The sequence below is a fragment of the Gymnoscopelus microlampas genome (assembly GCF_963454915.1).
Source record: "Gymnoscopelus microlampas genome assembly, chromosome: 18".
NCBI lineage: Eukaryota > Metazoa > Chordata > Actinopteri > Myctophiformes > Myctophidae > Gymnoscopelus > Gymnoscopelus microlampas.
The window spans coordinates 45653493-45675395 of record NC_139955.1 but is presented as its reverse complement, the minus strand read 5'-3'; the positions used below and the strand labels follow the sequence as shown (position 1 = coordinate 45675395).

Genomic DNA, 21903 nt, shown 5'->3' with positions numbered 1-21903 from the left:
CTCTTATGGGGGTCCCTGGCATATATTTTTCAAATGGGGGTCCGCAGGATAATAAGTGTCAATTTGGGGGTCCTTGACATGAAATAGTTTGAGAACCACTGGTATAGGAAGAGAGCAACTGTATAGAATCATTTTTGGTTCCAGGACCTCTTTTGGTAGGTGTATGCAGTCTTACCATCGGATGAAGATGCAATGTGGATGATAATACTGTATGTGTACTTTAATAACAATTCAAATTCAGTCAATAATGCACTATATCATTACATCATAAAATGAGCACAGTACTTCAGTGCTTTTCAAACATGTATTAGAAGTTATATCAATACAAATATAAAAATCCATCTTAGCAAAGACACTAATTACCAAAGAAATATGTTCAATACAATTTGTATATAAAGGAGCAACATGATCAGTAAAATGTATGCAAATGAGTATAATGCAAATAATGAATGCTTTAAATGAGCAAATAATACCATTAATTAAGCTAGATTATATATCATGTATGCATATATCAAAGCGGATTAATATGGTAATGAGCAATGAAGAAAGACATCACACGTAAATGTGAAGTTAGGGAGAATAGAGCCTCAGTGAGAGGCTGTATTCAGGAGAAAAACCTTTGAACAATCAACTTCTTCTGGTAAATCAACACTGTCATGATCTCACCAGCCTCTATTACCTCTATTGTATTATTTGTAAATCCTTCTTTTAAATGTACATGATGGCTGCTAAATAAACAATACATGACATGAAAGGGAATTACATTAAATTAAATTACAAAGTACGACAACAACACAACATTATAAAATCCAACAGAAGGTAAAATATTAAGTGAAATAAAAAGATAATTTCCAAACAGAATCATAAAAAAATAAGTTGATTAAAGAAGAAAATTAAGAAAAAGCAAATAGGCCTACTTAGAGGTGAGTCTTAACTCACTGAGTGCCATTAACGTGTTTCACGTGTTTTTTACCGCTATGGCGCTGGGTGCCATTAACGTGTTTGACGTGTTTTTGAAAAAATAGTAAACAAAAAAAATATATATATATATATATATATATATATTTTTATTTTTTTTGAAAAACATGTTCAGAACTCAAGATATCATCACCTGAAGATGTGCAGCTCCACTCCTTGTTTAACTTAGAACTGAAAAAGGCTGTATCTCGCTTCCTAAGCACTTTTTGTTTTCTGTGAAAAAAACTCTTTAAACGTTCATATTGAATAAAAAATACAAGCAGGTAACAGCTAACACTGGCACTGTCTGTTCATTTTAACAGCAAACAATGAAACCCTTTAAAAAACAATTAAATTCCCCACCAGATTCCCCTTTCATTCACATTCACCGTAACATAATTACAGTAAATATCAGATTATTCATTCAAACCCAGGTCAGTGTGAGGTGTGTCCAGAGCTCTGCGTAGGTTCTGCCAGAACAGTCCAGGGTGCTGTCTAGCCTGGGACCAGCTCAGGTAGGTGTGTCTCTTCACCAGCCTCCTCATGTGATAGTAGGGAGACAACTGGTGGGCTGGAATGTCCTCCAGAAACACCAGGATCAATACGTCCTTCTGTTCATCAAACAGACGGTAGCTGCACACAGGAGACCAGAGGACATTTACACTCAGTCAACTTTCATTTACATAAGACCAGGAACGCATCTGTGTATTTTTTTTTATTTCTTTGGCTATTCAAAAATAGCAGATATACAGTACAAGCTCATAGCACGGCACTCATGAGCTTGTAGATATGAGCTATTCATTTATTTTTGATCAGGACAATTTGTGCAAATCTTTAGTTTGAATATATATATATTTGAGTTACAAATGTTCGCTTTATAAAACATATATATTCAAAGATTTGCACAAATTTTAAATATTTAAAAGAAATAGCAGATCTACAAGCTCATAGCGCGGCACTCGGTGCCTTGCTATGGGCTTGTATATCTGCTATTTTCGAATAGCCACTCGGTGCCGTGCTATGGGCTTGTATATCTGCTATTTTTTAATAGCCAAGGAAATCTAAAAATGACACAGATGCGTTCCTGGTCTTAATGGGTTAAGTAACACTTTATTTACATTGAGACAAACTACTACTTTCATTTAAAAATATTTACTTTATGCTTTATTTACAGTAAATAAAGTTTAGTGTGACACTGCCACATAAATGCATTAAAGTGTATATTTCTATACCCTAAAAAAAATTAACGAATGAAAAGAATGAAAGTCAATTCAGCATAATATACACACATTGTGCTGTCTCTTTCATGTGTCTAAATGTGGCCCTCGTATTTTTTTCTTTGATTTTACAGTGACACATCAGACAAATAGCGCCCCCACCTGGCCATCTGGATCTCTCTAGAGCACCATTCACTCTCCAGGTAATGACGGCTGATCACACAGATGGTCTTTCTGCTGCCATAGATGGCATCTGTAATGTTCTCTATGATGGGTTTACCTGGAAACAAAACACACAGACATTATTCACACCAGATTCAAAACTATTTCACTTCTTGAGAGACGGATAGATAGATATTATTAGCCTACATACTGTAATAATAATGCCACTGAAGACTTTATATAAATACAGTATTACTTAGAGACAGAGAGAGGTTTGTACCTGGTAGGAAGTCTCGGTGGTGCAGACAGAGTCTCCAGCCCTGCTCTCCCTCCAGCACTGGAAGCATTTCTCTGCAAACCCAGAGCTCATCGTGAACGTTGTAGGAGATGAAGGCATCGTAGCGCTGAGGAGACCCCCTCTTTCTTTCCTTGGCATCATGAAGGAAGGCCAGGAAGAGGTAGTAGGTATAGAGAAGATGTGACCTCAGGAAGTGGTAGGTGAAGGATGTGAGCAGAGTCAGCACAATCACACAAGTGGAGGAAAGGAAGCAGATTAAGCTAGTGGCCATCTGCTCACAGGAATGATAGTCAAAGTCCAGAAACCTGGTTCTCTTTTTAGCCTGAGGATAGGCACAAGTATAGTTATGAGCAAATACTGCCTGCGTCTGATTGTTGTTCAGCATCCACTGATGAAAGTCATAATTAGAGCAATCACAAGCAAAAGGGTTATCAGCCATATTAACATATTTGAGAGCAGGGAGGAAACTGAACACAGAGACATTGATCACCACCAACTCGTTCTTGTTCAGGACCAGCCAAGACAGTCTAGTCAGGTTGGCTTGTGCCAGGAAATCCAGAGACTTCAATTTATTGTTGGAGAGATCGAGAGACTCTAAGTTTTGTATTGGGTCAAATATCTCTGGGGACAGGTATGGCAGATTACCGTTCCTTAAGGTAAGAGTCTTCAGCTGTGGTACATGCTTAAATATGTCTCGGTCTGGTAGTTCATCATAGGCATTCTCGGCTACAAAGTGTTCCAAATGTTTCATCATTGGGAACATGTTTTTTACTATTCCAAATGTAGATCCAAGTTGATAGGATTGTGGTCTGAATTGTATTGTAAAGTTCTTCAGGCTTGGTAACTCATAGGGAGATGAATCTTTAAAAATGGGGTTATCATAAAAAAATAGACTAAGTGTTTCAAGTTCTACTAATCCTTCCAAATAGTTGTTGTTCCACTCATGGTTCCACACGCCTAATTTCATTTCTAAGTGCCTGAGTGATTTCAGACTTCTAAAATCTCCCTGGCTGAGCCTTGCAAAATCATTATTATTTAAATCCAATAATTCTAGTTTCTGTAGACCAGTCCTGAATGTGTCACCAAATATCCAAATGTCATTATCATTCACAGTTAGAACCTTTAACTCATTAAGATGTAGAAAAACACACTGTTTGAGGTATTGTATTTTGTTGTTATCTAGATAAAGGTCTGTGAGTCTGGTTAAATTGAAAAAGTCTGAACAGCTTAAATAATGAATACTATTGACACGCAGGTTTAGGATTTGAAGCATGGAGAGATTCTTAACATCGTCTGGTACTTTGTTAAGGTAGTTGTTGGCGAGGTTCAAATGACTCAGTTGATTCATTTGTTTTATTGAATCCTTAGACAATTCATCCAGCTGACAGTCTGATAGATCCAGGTTGGTAAGCTGAGTACAAGGTGACAGTGTTTCACTTATGTTGACAATCATGTTAAAGGTTATATCAAGTTTCCTCAGTGTGGGTATTTTGCAGACAATATTTAAGAGATTTAAGAGATCTCTGTCTAGCCACACATCCTCCAATATCAGCTGTAGGTACTCCAGTGAATCAAGGTTCTGTAGAGCCTTTCTGATGGTGTTAAAAGACATAATAGAACCAGCCAAATACACTGTGGTTATATTCCTTAGAAAATACTTGTCTGGTATGTCCCACTCCCATCCAGATTCATAACATTCTGTCAGATCGATTGTCTTAAGATGTGGAAACACAGCTGTTGTGATGCTAAACGTTTTCATCGATATTGACTCAACTTTCAACGCCCTGATCTCAGAGGACATGTTTAATGGCAGATCTTTTGACTGAAAAGACTCTAACCCATCAGTTGTGATGTTCAGCACCTGTAAGTGTGGTAGTTGTAAGACGGTGATTATATCTGTAATTTGATTGGACATCAGACTTAGTTCCTGTAAGCTGGTGAGTGACTGGAAGACAGCAGGGTTGATGGATTTGATTTTGTTATAATCCAAGCTCAGTATCAAGAGGTTAGACAGTCCCTGAAACATATTGTCTGTCAGTGTTGTTAGTTTGTTAAAGTACATGAGGAGAACTTTAAGTTGCACCAAATGGACAAAAGCCCCGTCATCTACATGAGTTATTGAATTAAACTTCAGATCCAAATCTGTGAGATTTGACAGGTGGAAAAAATCTGTCATGTGTATCTTTTGGATCATATTGCCACATAGTGTTAATGATGTAACGTCTCTGGGAATGTTGTCTGGTACGCTAATGAGTTTACAATATGCACAATCCACTGAAACACTAGCAGAGACATTATCAGAGTAAAGAATAGTGCAGTCTTTCAGGAAGTAAGCCAGTATAGGATTAAGATAAAGCGTGAATAACAGAAATAAGAAGGAGAAACAATGGCAGCTTCCTGTCTGTAGCATCATGGCTGTCTTCAGGGTCAACTGTCAGGTACTTTTGGTGGAGTAATTCTGCTGTGGACACTGGTTGGTGACAACACTGTTCAGCATTGATGATCTAAAGAGGATACAACAGTAAAACAGTTAAGACACACGGAACCATACATAGAAAGATGTAAAAATGTTGGACATTCAAATGAAGCTGCACACAGATGAACTCTCAAAAGGTCATGGAGAACTCTGTCATCTTTCCCATTCAGCCTCTTTCACTTCACTGACAGTCATCAAGTAAATGTTTTTTTTCCATTTCATTTCAAACTCTTAATACTCTTCACACTTTATGTTGCTAGTACATGTTGCTAGTACCTGTTTACAACAACATAAATAACATTTTGTATATTTTAAATCTAAGTAAGTCAATTGTATTGTCCAAATATCTAATCAATCACACCCTATGTAATCGTAGATCTCCCTTTGGAAAGGTAGGTAGAGCCGTGGCCAGTGGATACAACTCAAACAAGTGTCTTTTATGGCGTTTTATTTCTGTTTCATTCACACACAAACTCTCACACACATATCTAACACTATAATGGTCGTTACAACGGTAGTTAGCAGGTTATAAACCTGCAGATAAAACATAGAACATAGCAATCATTACCGACATGAAATACATCTTCACAAGGTATAATATATATATGCAAGAAATAAGTTATGTCGTGTAAGGTCGGAGCTTAATTGTACATACCATCTGCCCACCGCGGCTCTTCTTTGTTACTGAGATACTAAACCAAAAGCCCCGGTGCTAGGAAAGCTGACGCATGCGCAGTACACTTGGTCACGATGGCAGGCATAACAAATAGCTTAAAAAACCCTCAGAAAGTTAGATAGTAAATACATAAATCACCCCACTACTAGGACAATACTTTCTATGCGCGGATTAAGCCGCTAATCTACCTAAATCTTAATGAAAGTATATAATTAAATCACGCTAAACCGGACGTGCGTCATCACTCCGTCATTTCTGAACAAACGGTCATTTACCACGGGATGGCGCTAGAGGGCCATATAAGTAGTTACATGTCAATAAACACTCCACCCTCATCATAATCATAGATTATTCCACACCTCCCACTTGGTCCTCTGGCTTTAAGACCCAAGAGGACCACCACCCATAACCCCCTTAGTCCATGCATTCGAAACATTTCTCCAAGGGAAAAATAATGGGCACTAGGCCGTCAATATTGTTCGTAAAAGGCGCAAACAGTGTCTGTAAAAAACGCAAAATACGCGAAATATTGTCTGTAAAAGGTGAAAAATACGTTACAAAAATGGTGAGATCCTTCTCGTGGTCCTTGATGCAGCATACAATCCTTTAAGCGCAGCCCTAGCAGATGCAACAAAGCACAACTGCCAACTAAACATACAGAAGTACAAGCCCGCACAGAGGTGGGCTTAGACCTCGGTCATGTCCAGTCACAGTTGTACCAAGTTGCACCGGCACGGAACTGGCCTTACCGAAACACACCGCCAACCTCCAGGGAGGATGGCAGTGGGGAATCTTTTCTTCTTTTACTGCTCTTCTACTGGTAGAAGAACCACCAGCCTCCTAACGTCCCTGTGGAGGATGGTGGACGGGCAACTTGCGACGGGCTGGTCACTCTTGGAAGGGCTGGTGCCGGCAGGAAGGCTGTGGCAGGTTCTCACCTTCACGTCTCGGACGACACCTTTCTCATCAGGAAACGCCTCCACGACTCGACCCAGTCTGAAACGGCCTCTGAGTGCGTTCTGGTCAGCGAGCCATACCAGATCTCCGACGGTGACGTCCCTGGCAGGGGTGTGCCACTTCTTCCGGATGAAGAGTCCTGGACCCGCTAGCTGGCTCCACCGTTTCCAGAACTTGTCCACCTCGATCTGGATCGCTCTCAGACGGACGAATGGGTAGACAGTGGATTCGAACCCTCCGGGGTCGCCACTGGGCCCTGCGCGCCCCAGCAGGAGGGAGTTGGGGGAGATGACCTCAACGCTCCCGTCTTGTAGCTGGGTCAAAGCGCCGATAGGCCTCTCATTAGACAGGTTAGCGGCCAGGTATAGAAGCGTCTGGAACTCCAGTGCCGTCATGTTTCCTTCTTCTCCCACGCTGCTCATCGCTCTTTTCATTACATGAACTGCTGCTTCTGCAGCGCCATTTCGGTGTGGCGAGTCGGCTGGGTGGAATACCCACGTCCAATCTGTGCCAGTCTCGGCAGCTCTCTTTTGGACTTTTTCCTTGTCGACACTTGCCAGGAACTTGTAAAGTTCTTCCAATACTGGCTTAGCTCCAACAAAGTTGGTTCCCTGGTCAGACCAGAGCTTCTTCGGATGGCCTCTCAGGGCAGTGAAGCGTTGAAATGCTTTCAGGAAACCTTCTGTTGATAGGTCTTCTACGACGTCAGCATGCACCGCTCTTGATGCCATGCAGCAGTAGACAATGCCCCAGGCTTTCTTGCTAGTCCTTTTCTTCACTGCATCTCTGATGGTGTAAGGGCCGAAGAGATCCAACGTTGTGTATTCAAAAGGTGCAGCTGGCGTTGTGCGCTCCGGCGGGAGGTCGCTCATAACTTGCTGGCACATTTTTGCCCTGTTCTTCCGGCAGTGAATGCAGGAGTCGATTACTTTTCGAGCAACTCTTGGTCCTTGCACAATCCACGCCTTTTCCCTTATTCGTAGAAGGGTACCAGCTACTCCCTCATGGTTGGCCCGGTGGGCTTCTTCAGCCAGAAGGATGCTAACCCACTCCCCGTAGGGAATCAAGGGCACTCCGGGCCGTCCTTCAGTCATAGTTTGGACTCGGCCGTGGCACAGTAACAGTTTAGAAGTTTTCTCCTCACGGACTACAAGCCTGTTTAGTGTAGTTTCAGGAAACTTCACTCCTTTCTGAGCTGCCAGGCTTAGTTCTTCGAAGGCAGCTTGACGTTCAGTCACTGTCAAGGCCTCCCACTTTACTGGTGTGCAGGTTCTCTTCTTCCGTGATAACCAGAACTTCACTGCTCTTCTGACGAAGCCGATTACATTACAGAGCTTGGTCAGCGTGCTGTATCTTCTTGGGTCGACTTGGTCCACAAGCGCAGCGCCCCAGAGCTTGGGAACTTTGCTCTCTTCTGAGGGAAGGGCTGTCGCATCTGAAGACTTTTGTGGCGCTCCGTCGTCCGTCTTTTTCTTCTCATGACTGTCAGGGGGAGTCATCAGCTTGGCCTGTGCTCTCGTAGTTACAGCTGAGAAGGACTTTCTTTGGAGCTTGCTCACGACGTCTCTAGCAGCAGCCACTACTTCGGAGGCAGATTTCATGGGCCATTCTTCTTCAGGATCGGCCAGGAAGTCAGGACCATTTTGCCATACAGAGCCCTCTTTGAGCAGTTCAGGGGTGCAGCTGCTCCTTGTCACTAAGTCAGCAACGTTTAGTGCTCCAGGTATCCACCACCAGTCTTCTACAGGGCCAGCCTTCTGGATCTCCCCAACTCGATTAGCAAAGAACGTCTGGAACCCGTAGCTCTCTCTTTGGATGGCACCTAGCACCGTCTGGCTGTCTACGAAATGGAACCATCTCTCCACTTCCAATCTTCCATGCTTCAGCACGTAGCCCTTTAGACGAGAGGCGAACACAGCTCCACAGATTTCGGCCTTGACCGCGTCACCCTTCTGGTCAAGAGGGGCTAGTTTTGCCTTTGACTCTATCAGTCGGGTGACTACACCATCGGATGTCCTCCACCTTAGGTACAGTACAGCTCCATAGGACTCACAGCTTCCATCCGAAAACGTGATACCCCAGGGCTTCCCCCTCCAGCCGGAGGGCGTGATGCTCCTGTGAAACGTGATGCTGCTCAGTCTTGTGTACTCCTTGAATAGCTCTACTGCTTTTTCACGGAGGTCATCAGACAGTGGTTCATCCCAGGTGTCTCTCGTCAGGTTTCCGGCCTCCTGGAAGGCTCTCCTCACGAGAATCACTCCCTTTTGCTTCATTGGTGTTGCGAGACCTAGAGGGTCGTACAGTCCAGCAACTTGGCTTAGTAGCACCCGACGTGACAATGGGTTTGGCGTCATCTCCACAACTTCCTCTTCGCTCAGGTCTTCTCCAGTTCTCATCTTCCCCTTTCTACTAGAGAAGTTGATGGATACCATGACAAAGAGCTTGTCGTCACGGACGAGGTAACCCACCCCTAATGCCTTGTTGTCCTCTTCTTTGAGCTGGTTAGGGAGAATCAGTGTTTCAGGTTTGGATTCTGTGGCATCAATCCTCCCACTTTGCCCAGACCGGACCCAGGGCTTGAGGTGGAAGCCTCCTGTCTTCAGTATAGCTTCAACCCCCTCCAGGATCTCTTCAAGTCTGCTGGGGTCATTATTTGATGCAAAGATGTCATCCACGTAGCTGTTCTCCTGAATGACACTTCTTTCATCCACAAGGTGGGAGAACTGAGGAAGATTGGCAGTCTCCCTCATAGCCACTTGCGCTATGCATCCGGCTGGCTTATCTCCCATGTTCACCCTTACAACGGCATAGTCTTCAATCGTGTCCTGTGGTGAGTCTCTCCACAGGAATCGGTGAAGATGGACTTCTTGCTCTTCCAGCCAAACTGAATTGTACATCTTTTTGATGTCGCCGATAGCAGCAAACTCTCCCTCCCGGAATCTGAGTAATACTGCCCGAATGGGGTTTAGCACGTCTGGACCCTTTAGCAGGATGTTGTTCAGGCTCACTCCCCTGTATTCTTGGCTGCTGTCCCAGACGATACGCACTGGCGTGGTAACTGAATGGGGATTGGGTGCTGTCAGATGACTCACCCACCACACTGCTCCCGGCCACTCTTCCATCATGGACTTTGTCAACTTCACCGCTGCTCCTCTTTCAATCATTTCGTGGATCTGCCTGGAGTAGGCTTCTTTCCACTTGGGATCTTTTTCAAGGCGCCTCTCTGTTCGTAGGAACGTTGCTTCCACTACTTTGCGGTTGTTGGGGAGTGATGCCGGATCCTCCTTCCAGGGGTACTTTGCATCCCAGTGGGGCTCTCCACTGTGCTCATCCCTTTCTTTGAAGGTCAAGCCTGCTTTTATACGCTCCATCTCCCTTTCTTCAACCAGCGTCATCTCCTTTCCTCCCGGAGAGCATTTCCCGCAACGACAGCCCCCGCAAGCAGGGTCACATGCTGCTCCAATGCTGTCCATCTTCAACCAACTTATGGCATCGGTAGCGCTTGCAGCGGTAGTTGCCCTTTTCACATTACCCACAGGCCTTGAGACGTTTAAAAGGTGTTCCTTTTCCACATTGCCCACAGGCTTTGGTACATTGGAAAGGTGTTCCTTTTCCACATTGCCCACAGGCTTTGGGACATTGAAAAGGTGTTCCTCCACCCTAATGGCTGCCGTCCTCATGGAACGAGCAAAGTGTGTTAATGAATGGCGTGTTGTCACCTCCACCTCTTCAAAGAGGTCCGGATGCACACCACTCACGGTCTTGCCCAGGGGGCCATCCCACAGCACTAGATCACCGATTCTATGCAGTCTTTGCGGTGCTAGTCGGCCTTCGCGAGTGCTGATGAGAAGTTCAATCTTCTCGGGACGGGCCAATTCTCCTGGCCTGACCCTTGGGAAGAACTGCTCCAGTTCTTCTGATTCCACCACTCGATCCACTTTGGCGATGTCATCCAAACCGTAGCAGATCATCTCGTGGGATCTTAGGGTTCCTCTTGGGGTCCATACTTTGATTGCCACAAGATATCTCCTTGTGTCGACCCTTACCTCCATCTTCCCGACTCCAGAAACCACCAGTGTGATTGGTTCACCAGTCAGTCCGAGTCTTTTAGCGGCTTGGTGCGTGATATAGTTGGTGTCGGAGGCGAGGTCAATCAGGGCTCCAATATAGTCTCCTCCTCTTGTTGTGACATCCACAAGCATCATGAGGACCGGTAGCTCCTTCTCCACCAGACTGTACTTAGAGCATACTTTTGAGGTTGCCTTGTTAGTGAAGGCTTTCTTAAGATCCTCCATCTCTCTCGGACTCAACTTAGTTGCAAGTCTGGCTGTGACGGCTTCCTGTTCCTCTGTCAGGCCACGAGGCCCTCTCTTCTTTTCGACCCTGGTCTCCCTTCTGGTTGACGCCCCCCTTCCTTCTGAGCTGGGGCAGAGGAGGTAATGATGGTCTGCAGGAGCGTCCTCCCCAGCACACCCTTCCTTTCGGCAGGGAAAACCCTGTTTACATGCTCTGTCAGCCCCGTGAACGCTCAGGCATCTGGGACACGCCTTTGTCTTCTTTACCTGGACATTCTTAACTGACAGGTTAGCCTTCTTGAAGGCTGGGCAGGCGTAGAGTCGTCCTCCATGTTTTTCATCTCCACACATAGTGCACGGTTCTCGCTGGGACTCCCTCTTGATCTCACTCACTGCTGTCTTGGTGAATGACTGCTTTTCCTGCCTCCTCTCTCTCGGTTTCTCCCGCTGGGCCGTCTTCTCATTAACATAGGTGGTTCCAAGATCCATCTCTGCTAGCCTTTCGAGGATCCCCTCCTCCTTTTTCAGAAACGTTAAGAGCTTGTCGAAATGATTCCCTTGGTTGACACCATTCATGGCGTCCTGCTCATGGGAGATCCATTTCCTCTTGACCTCCGCGGGAAGTTTCCCTACTATCCTATTGATCATCAAGGGATTTTTGATGGCCCCCACCATTTCCAGGTCTTCTAGATCGCACAGTGCCCTTTCCACTGTCTGGATTAAGGTTATTGCCTTCCTAGGCTGGTTGCCCTTCACCGCAGGCATTTCCTCCAGTTCCTCCAGGATCACCTGAGCAGTAGTGCCCTTGTTTCCAAACCGGTTATCCAGGAGTCTAAAGATATCCATTGACGTTCTGCATGTATCTAATCGAAGCTCTGTCTTCAGTGCCCCTTCCAGGCTGTCAAGTAGGTGAGCCCTCTTGCACACTTCTAACCCTGAGGGTTCTGCATGTCCCTGGAGTTTCTCCCAATTGTTCCGCCAGTTCCAGTAGGTCCTTCTGTCCCCGGAGAACATAGGCAGGCTAATCGGCTTCACCTTGACTTTGGGCCTGTAGTACTGGGCGCTGCCATCTCCTCCAGATGCCATGCCTGACCAACCGTGGGATTCAAACGCTGCCTGCGGAGCTTCAGTGACGCCGTGCTGTCCTGTACGGCCACTCTGCAGATGTGGTGGTATGCCTGAGGCTGGGAATGACAAGCGCGGAGTCCCACCGTCTCTTACTGGTGTTGAGGACTGGTGCTGCATTGTCCAGGCCGGAGCGGGTGGCCCCACATATGCACGCTTAGGATAGACACTGCCACTGGATACAGCAGGCCGGTCTCTAAGGCTATGCACTTGCGGGCTGGCTGGGGTTGTAGTATGCTTTGACGGGTCGTTATGTCCCTCATCTACCACCACCACTGACGATTCGTCTTTCTCGTCAGCTCCCTTAACCTCCCTGAGCGCGGCCCAGTCTTCCAGTAGCACTTCTTTTTGGTCCTTTAGGATCCTGTAAGTAGTCTGCATCTCCTCTGCTTTATCCACAGGGACAACGGATAACCACTCATTCATCACTTGTACAAAGTCATAGAGTCTCCTCTCTAGACCTCTCCTCTCTCTCTCTCGTTGCTCTGCGGATGCCGCCTGCAAGCTACGCACCTGGACCTTCCCCAAAGCATCATCAAACTCCCCCCTCAGGATTCTCACATTCGGTTCTGCACAGCGGGTCCATAGTTCTGCCCGGACCCTCTGATCTGTGTCTTTGAGCCTTTGTCTACCGGCAGCCCTCTTCGTCTGGACTTCTGCAATCGCTCCTGCGTTTGCGGTCTCATCCTCCTCTTTTAAGGCTATCTCATATGCATTCCAGAACCCCAAGAGTCTCTTCCACTCATCCTGGAGTGCTTTTCTCTCTCTGTCCAGTTCCAAGGCTGGCGCACGATCAATAGCATCGTCGATCTGATCTGCTATACTCCCGTATGTGGTCACTGCATTGATTAGCTTCTTCTTTATGTCACCACTTGACCCCATATTGCTTTCCGTCTTATTGCTCCCCTCTACTGGCTTTCAGTGCACATATAGGGACCCCGGAACAGTTTGATTACGGCTCACTAGGTAGCAGATCGCAGCAGAGAGAACAATAGCAGCAAAGTCAATAGCAGCAAAGTCAATGGCAGCAAAGTCAATAGCAGCAAAACCAATAGAGCGCTGCTGCAGCCTCCTTAGCACGTAGCAGTGTGTTGTATCTTCAACAAGAGACAATAGGGCTTCCTTAGCATGTAGCAATATAGCATAGCGTCCTCAGCGTAGCTTTCTAGCAAAACATCCAAGCAACAATAACTCAGCATGTAGCAGCGTAAAACAGCAGCCGTTGTGTCTTCAACAAGAGACAATAGGGCTTCCTAGCATGTAGCAGTATAGCATAGCATCCTCAGCGTAGCTTTCTAGCAAAACATCCAAGAGACAGCGTAGCAAGAGACAATAGAACACAGCATGTAGCAGCGTAGCATAGCATCCGTAGCGTAGCCTTCTCTAGCAAAACATCCAAGAACAATAGAACCCAGCATGTAGCAGCGTAGCATAGCATCCGTAGCGTAGCCTTCTCTAGCAAAACATCCAAGACACAATAGAACTCAGCATGTAGCAGCGTAGCATAGCAGCCGTAGCGTAGCCTTCTCTAGCAAAACATCCAAGAACAATAGAACCCAGCATGTAGCAGCGTAGCATAGCATCCGTAGCGTAGCCTTCTCTAGCAAAACATCCAAGACACAATAGAACTCAGCATGTAGCAGCGTAGCATAGCAGCCGTAGCGTAGCCTTCTAGCAAAACATCCAAGGAACTAGCACTTAGCATGTAAGCAGCAGCATCCACAGAAACAGTCACTTTACATCTTTTAGCTTACAGCCTTTCTCCTTTTGGTCCTCAAGCCTTTTTTACCACTAGTAGTCAATATGAGCGCTATTTTACTTCCCTTTAACGGCTTCTCCGCCGTGCAGCGTCGAGTGAAAGTGGTCCGGTCGTCACGTCCGCTTTCTCCCCGCCGTCTGTTCCACACGTTCTCCTCCTCCGGAGGCGACGATGGTTTATAACTGTCCAAATATCTAATCAATCACACCCTATGTAATCGTAGATCTCCCTTTGGAAAGGTAGGTAGAGCCGTGGCCAGTGGATACAACTCAAACAAGTGTCTTTTATGGCGTTTTATTTCTGTTTCATTCACACACAAACTCTCACACACATATCTAACACTATAATGGTCGTTACAACGGTAGTTAGCAGGTTATAAACCTGCAGATAAAACATAGAACATAGCAATCATTACCGACATGAAATACATCTTCACAAGGTATAATATATATATGCAAGAAATAAGTTATGTCGTGTAAGGTCGGAGCTTAATTGTACATACCATCTGCCCACCGCGGCTCTTCTTTGTTACTGAGATACTAAACCAAAAGCCCCGGTGCTAGGAAAGCTGACGCATGCGCAGTACACTTGGTCACGATGGCAGGCATAACAAATAGCTTAAAAAACCCTCAGAAAGTTAGATAGTAAATACATAAATCACCCCACTACTAGGACAATACTTTCTATGCGCGGATTAAGCCGCTAATCTACCTAAATCTTAATGAAAGTATATAATTAAATCACGCTAAACCGGACGTGCGTCATCACTCCGTCATTTCTGAACAAACGGTCATTTACCACGGGATGGCGCTAGAGGGCCATATAAGTAGTTACATGTCAATAAACACTCCACCCTCATCATAATCATAGATTATTCCACATGTATTTATATAGCACTTCTATATAGATCTCACAAAGTGCTTTACATACAGTGAAAAGCAGGAAAAGGCTGTACAATACAAATACATTATCCCTATTATATAAGATATAACACAGAAAAGTCACAATGAATGATGAATGAATCCTACCTGAAATCTTACACTAGCCTGATTATCAGACTGAAGCTGCGTGGAGCTTCAGTCTGACATTGGCTCCAGTGTAGGCGATTACAAGGGGGAGGGGATTATAATTCCCTTAAACAATTTGAATTGGTTTAGAATTTCCCTAAACCAATCACAAGGGATCCCCACCCACACTTCCGACTCTCATTGGACGGTACTTTTTGTACCAAATAAATCCTAGGTTCACATTTACAACACCAGACCAAGAGGGGCAGTCCACTCAGAGAGTGGGCGGGGTCTATGGTATGGAACTAGGCTACTCCTAAACGTCAGTGACAACCATCCTTCCAGAGTTTTACTCAGACAGGAATGAAGTCCATGTGACCACAGCTCAGCTGACTCCTCAGACATAACATGAGGTAACAAATAGTGAAAGAGGAAGCACCCTAAAAATGCAGAAATGCTTCACTTTAGTGGAACGAGGACAGTAACTATATCAATCAATGCAAACAACAAGATTATAAGCAGGGGTGCACATAACTGGTGCGCAGGTGCGCATGCGCACCCAAAATAAAAAATGCGCACCACATCAGGCAACGCGAGGCGCTTTTGCGCACCAACAGCTGGGACAGGAATTTCCAAGATTTTATTTTTTAGCAAAACTAAAAAATAAAAGCCTGGAGATCGAGGCTAGGAATTTACTTCCTGAAGCCACACTCACACAATCACTCTAAAGCACCCGTCGGCCCCATGTACAGCCATTAGGCGGAGGGGTAGAGATATGACTCGCGTCGCCTCGCATCGCCTCGCATTGCCTCGCTGCGTGCACGCAGCCAGCAGCGGCTGTTAGAGGCACTCGTCACCGATGATGAACGCACCGTAATGGTGCAAAATATGCCGTGAACGTCCCAATCTGGCGGATAAAATCAGCGCAGCAGCACAGGGCACCAACCTTGTGGGCTTTATCTAACAGCGTGAGAAAAAAACGGCGAAAATCGGCGGAGTTTAGAAGCAGATCGTCCTTTTTTTCTCCCCCCCCCGTTGACAAAACTGTCCGGTGGGCACCGTGCTGAACCCCGAACCCCCCCCCCCCCCCCGTTGACAAAACTGTCCGGGCTGAACCCCCCCCCCCCCGTTGACAAAACGGGACGGGCTGAACCCCCCCCCCGTTGACAAAACGGGACGGGCGCCATGCGCACCAAGTCACATGTCCAGGTGCTCTTCTGTGTACCAGACCTAAAAAGTTATGTGCACCCCTGATTATAAGGTCAAACAGCAATGAAGTCCATTTGACCACAGCCAATCAATGTGTCTGTATGCAGACAATTAAATGTGTCCGTGGCAAAAAATAAATGAATTGTTTTTTATTTTTACATAACATTACAATGTTCTTATTTTGATCATAAGACCCAATTACTGAATGTCAGTCTCCAGGTTCTTCTCAGAATATGTATGACACTGATTTACTATGACACTATGTATGGCATTAGGAGTCCACTATAGGACAATGGTTCTCTAAGTTTTTATTTGCAAGGACCCCCATAACTCTGAGTGTACAAATGGAACCATATGGACCCTATGGGTTCCATTTGTACACTCTCAGAGTGACCCATATGGTCCATTTGGTTACATTTGTACACTCTCAGAGTTGCAGACCTGTAATGGTCATTTAGGGATAGCTCTTTATGTGTTTTCTCATTTTGTACATCTATGGAAAAAATAGAATGTTGACAAAAAATGTCCACCACAAGCCAGCATGGCGATCACCCCCGCTGACCACATCTCAACTGACGCCTCAGAAATAACATGGGGTGACAAGTAGTGAAAGAGGAAGCACCCTAAAAATTCGGAAATACTTCAAGAGCTGGTGCCATGTTTTTGCACTTTTTCTGTTTTTCATGTGTCTATGAGGTTGATAGAACTTCATTAAGCCCCCCCGGTGGTGGTTTTATGGTGTTTTATGTCTTCTCTGACTATTTGGAGTTTCTTCCTGGACGCTGAAACTTTGAGGGTCAAACGTGCCAATAGAGAAACAGCCCTTTAGTGATATAGTAAAAACATACCCTCGCCCTCATTATCATAACACAGCAGGTGTGGGCATGAGGAGGAGGAGGGACTAGGACAGGTGGGTGGTGCTAAGGTGGTGGAGGAGGTGCTAAGGTGAGAACCAGGTATACTTAATGAACTGGAGGCGTGTCCAGATAAAAACATAATTTTAACAATTTCTGTACACTTTTTTGAAAAGAATCTTCCTCCTAGTATAACCATAATACCTGATGATTATGTTTTAGGGTGGGGGGGGGGGGGGGTCACGGCACCCCGTCTTTCACTTTAGTGGAACTAGGACAGTAACTAACATTGTAAATATAGGGCCCTATCTTACCAGACATTAGACGTTCTAACACTAGTATCGTTGCTAGTTTCCAACAAGCCAATTTGTCATGCTAGGATTAGACTACTAAGTGTGCCATGTGCCACTTTGCATGCTTGGAAGTCTCCTCATCACCCCGCATCTGTAACCTACTGTTCTTTTTCAATTTGAGTCCAGGGGATGGTCATAAATATTTGAATAAATACATTTAAATATGTAGTATATACAACAAAGAAGGAAGAAACATTCCTCTTTTTTTTTTAAAGAGAGAGAAAGGTAAAATAACATGTTGGTAATGAAGCCAAGCCACTATTAAGAGAGAGATACTTTGTGGACTTCAAATGAGAGAGAGAGAGAGAGAGAGAGAGAGAGAGAGAGAGAGAGAGAGAGAGAGAGAGAGAGAGAGAGAGAGAGAGAGAGAGAGAGAGAGAGAGAGAGAGAGATCACACAACCCGGCCAGCAGGGCCGGATTAACCCTTCATGGAGCCCAGTGCTACAAGCGAAAACCTTCCACTGCAGTGAGGTTTTCGATTCACCAGCGGTACTCTGCCGACGTGTTTTACCGGCTCTTTAGCAGCCATTGTTTCAATATTTTGCCGGTCTTTCGACAATAGTACAGTCTTCTCTCACTTTCGCCCCCCCCCAACAGCTTGGTGCCCAGTGCAGCACCTTGCATTAAGCCAGCACTGCCGGCCGGGGCTGAGTACCGAGAACATGCTGATAATAGCTGCAATTACAGCAAAATAACCCTAGCAATGCCAGGCAAGCTCATAACGTGTCACATGTTCTGTTTGTATTTATCTGTGTTACAGAGTGTATCTGGACATTTTTGGCAACTTTCATTATAACTCGTTGTATCATTAAAAGCCCAGTTTTAACTTTGCACTTGGAAGGATTTTTTCCTTGCTCTCTATAGCAACAACTGCTACTGGAATATAGAGCTATTTAACACTTATTTTAGCCACAAATAAAATGAATAGCCATACTTTTTTAGATGAGTCATCAATTTCATCCAATCAGGAGAGAGAACACCACAAAGATAATTTTGATATAAATGTGCAAACTTGTTCTAGGGTAATACTAGTCGTTTTTTATTACGTTGTGGCTTTCAAATTCTTGTAGAGTGTTTTTCCACAGTGTTTCAATAAGAACGGCAGTTAATTACGAGATCTACAGTAACATTAGATAAGACCTGTATTGATCTCGCGGGGGAAATTCAGGCGCTAAAGACCTGGATACACTTAGCCTATATATATATGTATGTATATATATGTATGTATATATATATATATATATATATATTATATATATACACCAAGAATGTATAGAGGTAGAAGTAAAAACTTTGACTGGTTCAAGATATAGTAACACATTAAAGTCACAATGAATAATACTTTCCAGGATGAAGGAATAGTAATATTGAATCCTACCTGAACTCCTAAACGTCGGTGCCAACCATCTCTCCAATGTCTCAGACAGGAATGAAGTCCATGTGACCACAGCTCAGCTGACTCCTCAGACATAACATGGGGTGACATATAGTGAAAGAGGAAGCACCCTAAAAATGCAGAAATATGTCCTGGGCCGCGGCGTGGCGGTCCAGACACCCTATACTGCAATGCCAGCCTGGCAGTGTGTCACTCCCCATCTCTCTCCCCATTTCCTTTCAGTCTACTGTCCTATCATTAATGGTATAAAAACGAATCAAAAAATAATAATAATGCTGAAATACTTCACTTCAGTGCAGCGCTAGTAGGCAACCAGGGTTTTTCCCCCAAAATGTTGTCCAAGTCATTAGATGGCTGACAGAACATATAATGAAAGGCTAATTTAAGAAATTGATTATTGAACATGAAAAATGTTACTGGAACTCCAAGACAGACTGCCTTACCAGACATAGGCCTACATTTGTGATACAGAGAATGAATCAAAATGTAATAAGCTAATAGGCAGGCCTGCCAACATCAGAGAATCAAGGAGTTGAGTTTATTATCATTTAACCCCCCAAAAGGGGGGGTCTGGGGGTACCCGCCCAGAAACCTTGAGTAGATGTCATTTCCTGTGTTCTGGTGAATTTTGGGAGTTTTACCAGCCTTTAGCATTGGAAAATGATGGGTACATTATGAAATGTCATCCATTAAAAAGCTAAAAGTAGACCTACAGAAATTGATTTGATGACTGAAGCAATTTAAGACCCATCTTTAATAATAACCATTCATTACTTAAAAGTGAATATCTCTGTATCATTGCATGCACTGATCAGACCCCCCAAGCGGGGACCTGGGGGTCCTCCCCAGAAACCTTTTAACAAGAGTAGATGTGATTTCCTGTGTTCTGGTGAATTTGGGGAGTTTGATACCAAATCAAGGATAAATCAAGGAAAAATGACAATCAAGGAGTCCTGAAGGAGATGTGGTTGAAATCAAGGAGACTCCAATAGACTCAAGGTGGCTAATAGGTGGCATAATGAACTGTAAACGAGCTGTTTTCCCCTTTTCCATTTGTGAATAATACATACATTTATGGACTGACCATGATACATGATAAGCATGATTCATGGTAGGATCGCTTTGCAGATCTTAAGCTCACAATGCGGTGTGGCATGACACGTTGGGAGTTTGTAGATTTAATATATTCTGGGCGCAACACCGTTGTACGTCTGAGCCTAAATTGGTTGTTACTGAATTGATTGCAGCTGCTACTCGTGCAGAAAGACAGGCAGACTGCTTGAGATCGCTAAACATGTAATCTGCTGCTATAAGAAATAAATGACACATACTATCCAAAAGTATAATGAATGACACATAGTATCCAAAAGTATAAAGAAGAGGTAACAGTGAAAACAGGGCAGGGAATATGGACAGCAAACTATGTGTTTATCCTACCTGGTCTCATCAATGCAAAGCCATTGTGTGTTGATGTTAAACTAGAAAAAGTGCTCCTCGGAGCACAGGTCTCGCCAGGTCAGTCAGGTTATTGTGGCGCTCTAAAAAGGAGAACGGAAAAATGCAGCGCAAAGGTTTTTCCTTGGCCTCTAGGGATTGTGCGTGCAAAGTTTCACGCAGATCGGTGCAGTTATAGGCAAAATCACGAATCGGCCTGTTATAGCGCCACCATGAGGCCGATGTGAACATTTTCGAGTGACATTTCTTCCTCGGCCTAGTGAGAATGTGCGTGTAAAATTTCACGGAAATCGGACTGACGGACGGACAGGGTCCAAAACGTCGTCTCTGCCAGGCCGAAACAATTACACACAGGGTTGCATTGCTCATGGGACGGCCTTGCATGCCGTGCAGGAACCTATTTGACCAGGAGCACGCGCAGGCACACGCATATATTTAAAACGACTTTAAATTCACACCTCAACAAAGTTTACAAAGGCTCCCGACTCACACCAGATGGATTAACATAGGAATGAGCCTAGATGCATATCAATTGTCCATTGTGTGACCTGTAGTGTAGGTGTTAAGCAACGAGGGCGTCACATCATTCAAATAGAGTGCGACCACGTTCCAATTCAGCATTGCAACACTGATTACACAACAGCAGCAGCGCCTGCTGTCTGTGTGACTACACACTGCTGCTGCCTGTCTGCTCGGCAGATGTTTAATAAGCATCTGATCCTTCAGGTGGGAACATTTATTTATTTGGACATTATAGCTATAATAGGCGTACCTACAGTATATGTGGGACTGTCACTCCAATATTGTAAAAAAACGAAATCATAATTCTCAAAAAAATGGGGTCCAGAAATTATTTCCGAGGGGCCAATTTCTGTCTTCAGGCCGCCTGTTACCGACCCCTGCTTTAGTGGAACTAGGACAGAAACCATCAGTTTAAACATGATTCAACCTCAGCCCGTAGCGCTTGACCCAGCCTTGACGACCATGCAGTCTTATGCAAAGGTTAATTTATTTTATTTACATGCATGCTTTTAGATAGATGTCAGGTTCATTTGCTGACCTGGTATCATGTTTACAAAGTTTCAATATACAGATTATTTATGTTTTGATATTAGATTGTTTAGGCTGATGGTAGGTTCTTGGTTTACATATGATCCTGCTACAGTAAATGCCTTATTGTAAATTGCAATAGGGCCCTATCTTACCCGACATTAGACGCAGCACTATTATAATTGTTAGTTTGTGCTGCTGTGAACAACCTTTGAACAATTCACCTTATCTGATAAATCAATAAAAATAAAAAATAAAATCAAGAAATACTTCTTCCACCTTCACCATTTTCAACAAACATTGGTTTAAAACCACCCTGTCATAATCTCACCAGCCTCTATTACCTGTATTGTGTTATTTGTACTGACTTATTTTAATTGTACATGATCGCTGCTAAATAAACAATTCATGACATGAAAGAGAATTACATTACATTAAATGACAAAGTACAACAAAATGATACAATCCAATAAAGGTGAAATATAAAATGAAACAAAAACATTTTCAATTAAAATAAAATCAGGGTTAAAAAAGAAAAAACAATAACAAAACAATTCCTTTAAGAGGTGAGTCTTAAAGGGATATTTCACTTTAAAAAGAACTTTGGGTCATTTTATCTACTCAGGCTTTTGTGAGCCCCCCAGACAGTTTTTAAG

At 44.2% G+C, this 21903-nt stretch overlaps 1 protein-coding gene across 1 annotated transcript; it reads right to left on the bottom strand.

The window, feature by feature from the left end:
- Positions 1 to 1299: 1299 nt before the first annotated feature.
- LOC311034100 (toll-like receptor 13) lies at positions 1300 to 3385 on the bottom strand (the record flags this gene model as incomplete). Its single annotated transcript, XM_084041843.1, has 3 exons — positions 1300 to 1590; positions 2337 to 2454; positions 2617 to 3385. 3 exons carry the CDS (start codon positions 3383 to 3385, stop codon positions 1374 to 1376), a joined length of 1104 nt encoding a protein of 367 aa, XP_083897969.1. The 3' UTR covers positions 1300 to 1373.
- Positions 3386 to 21903: the final 18518 nt, after the last annotated feature.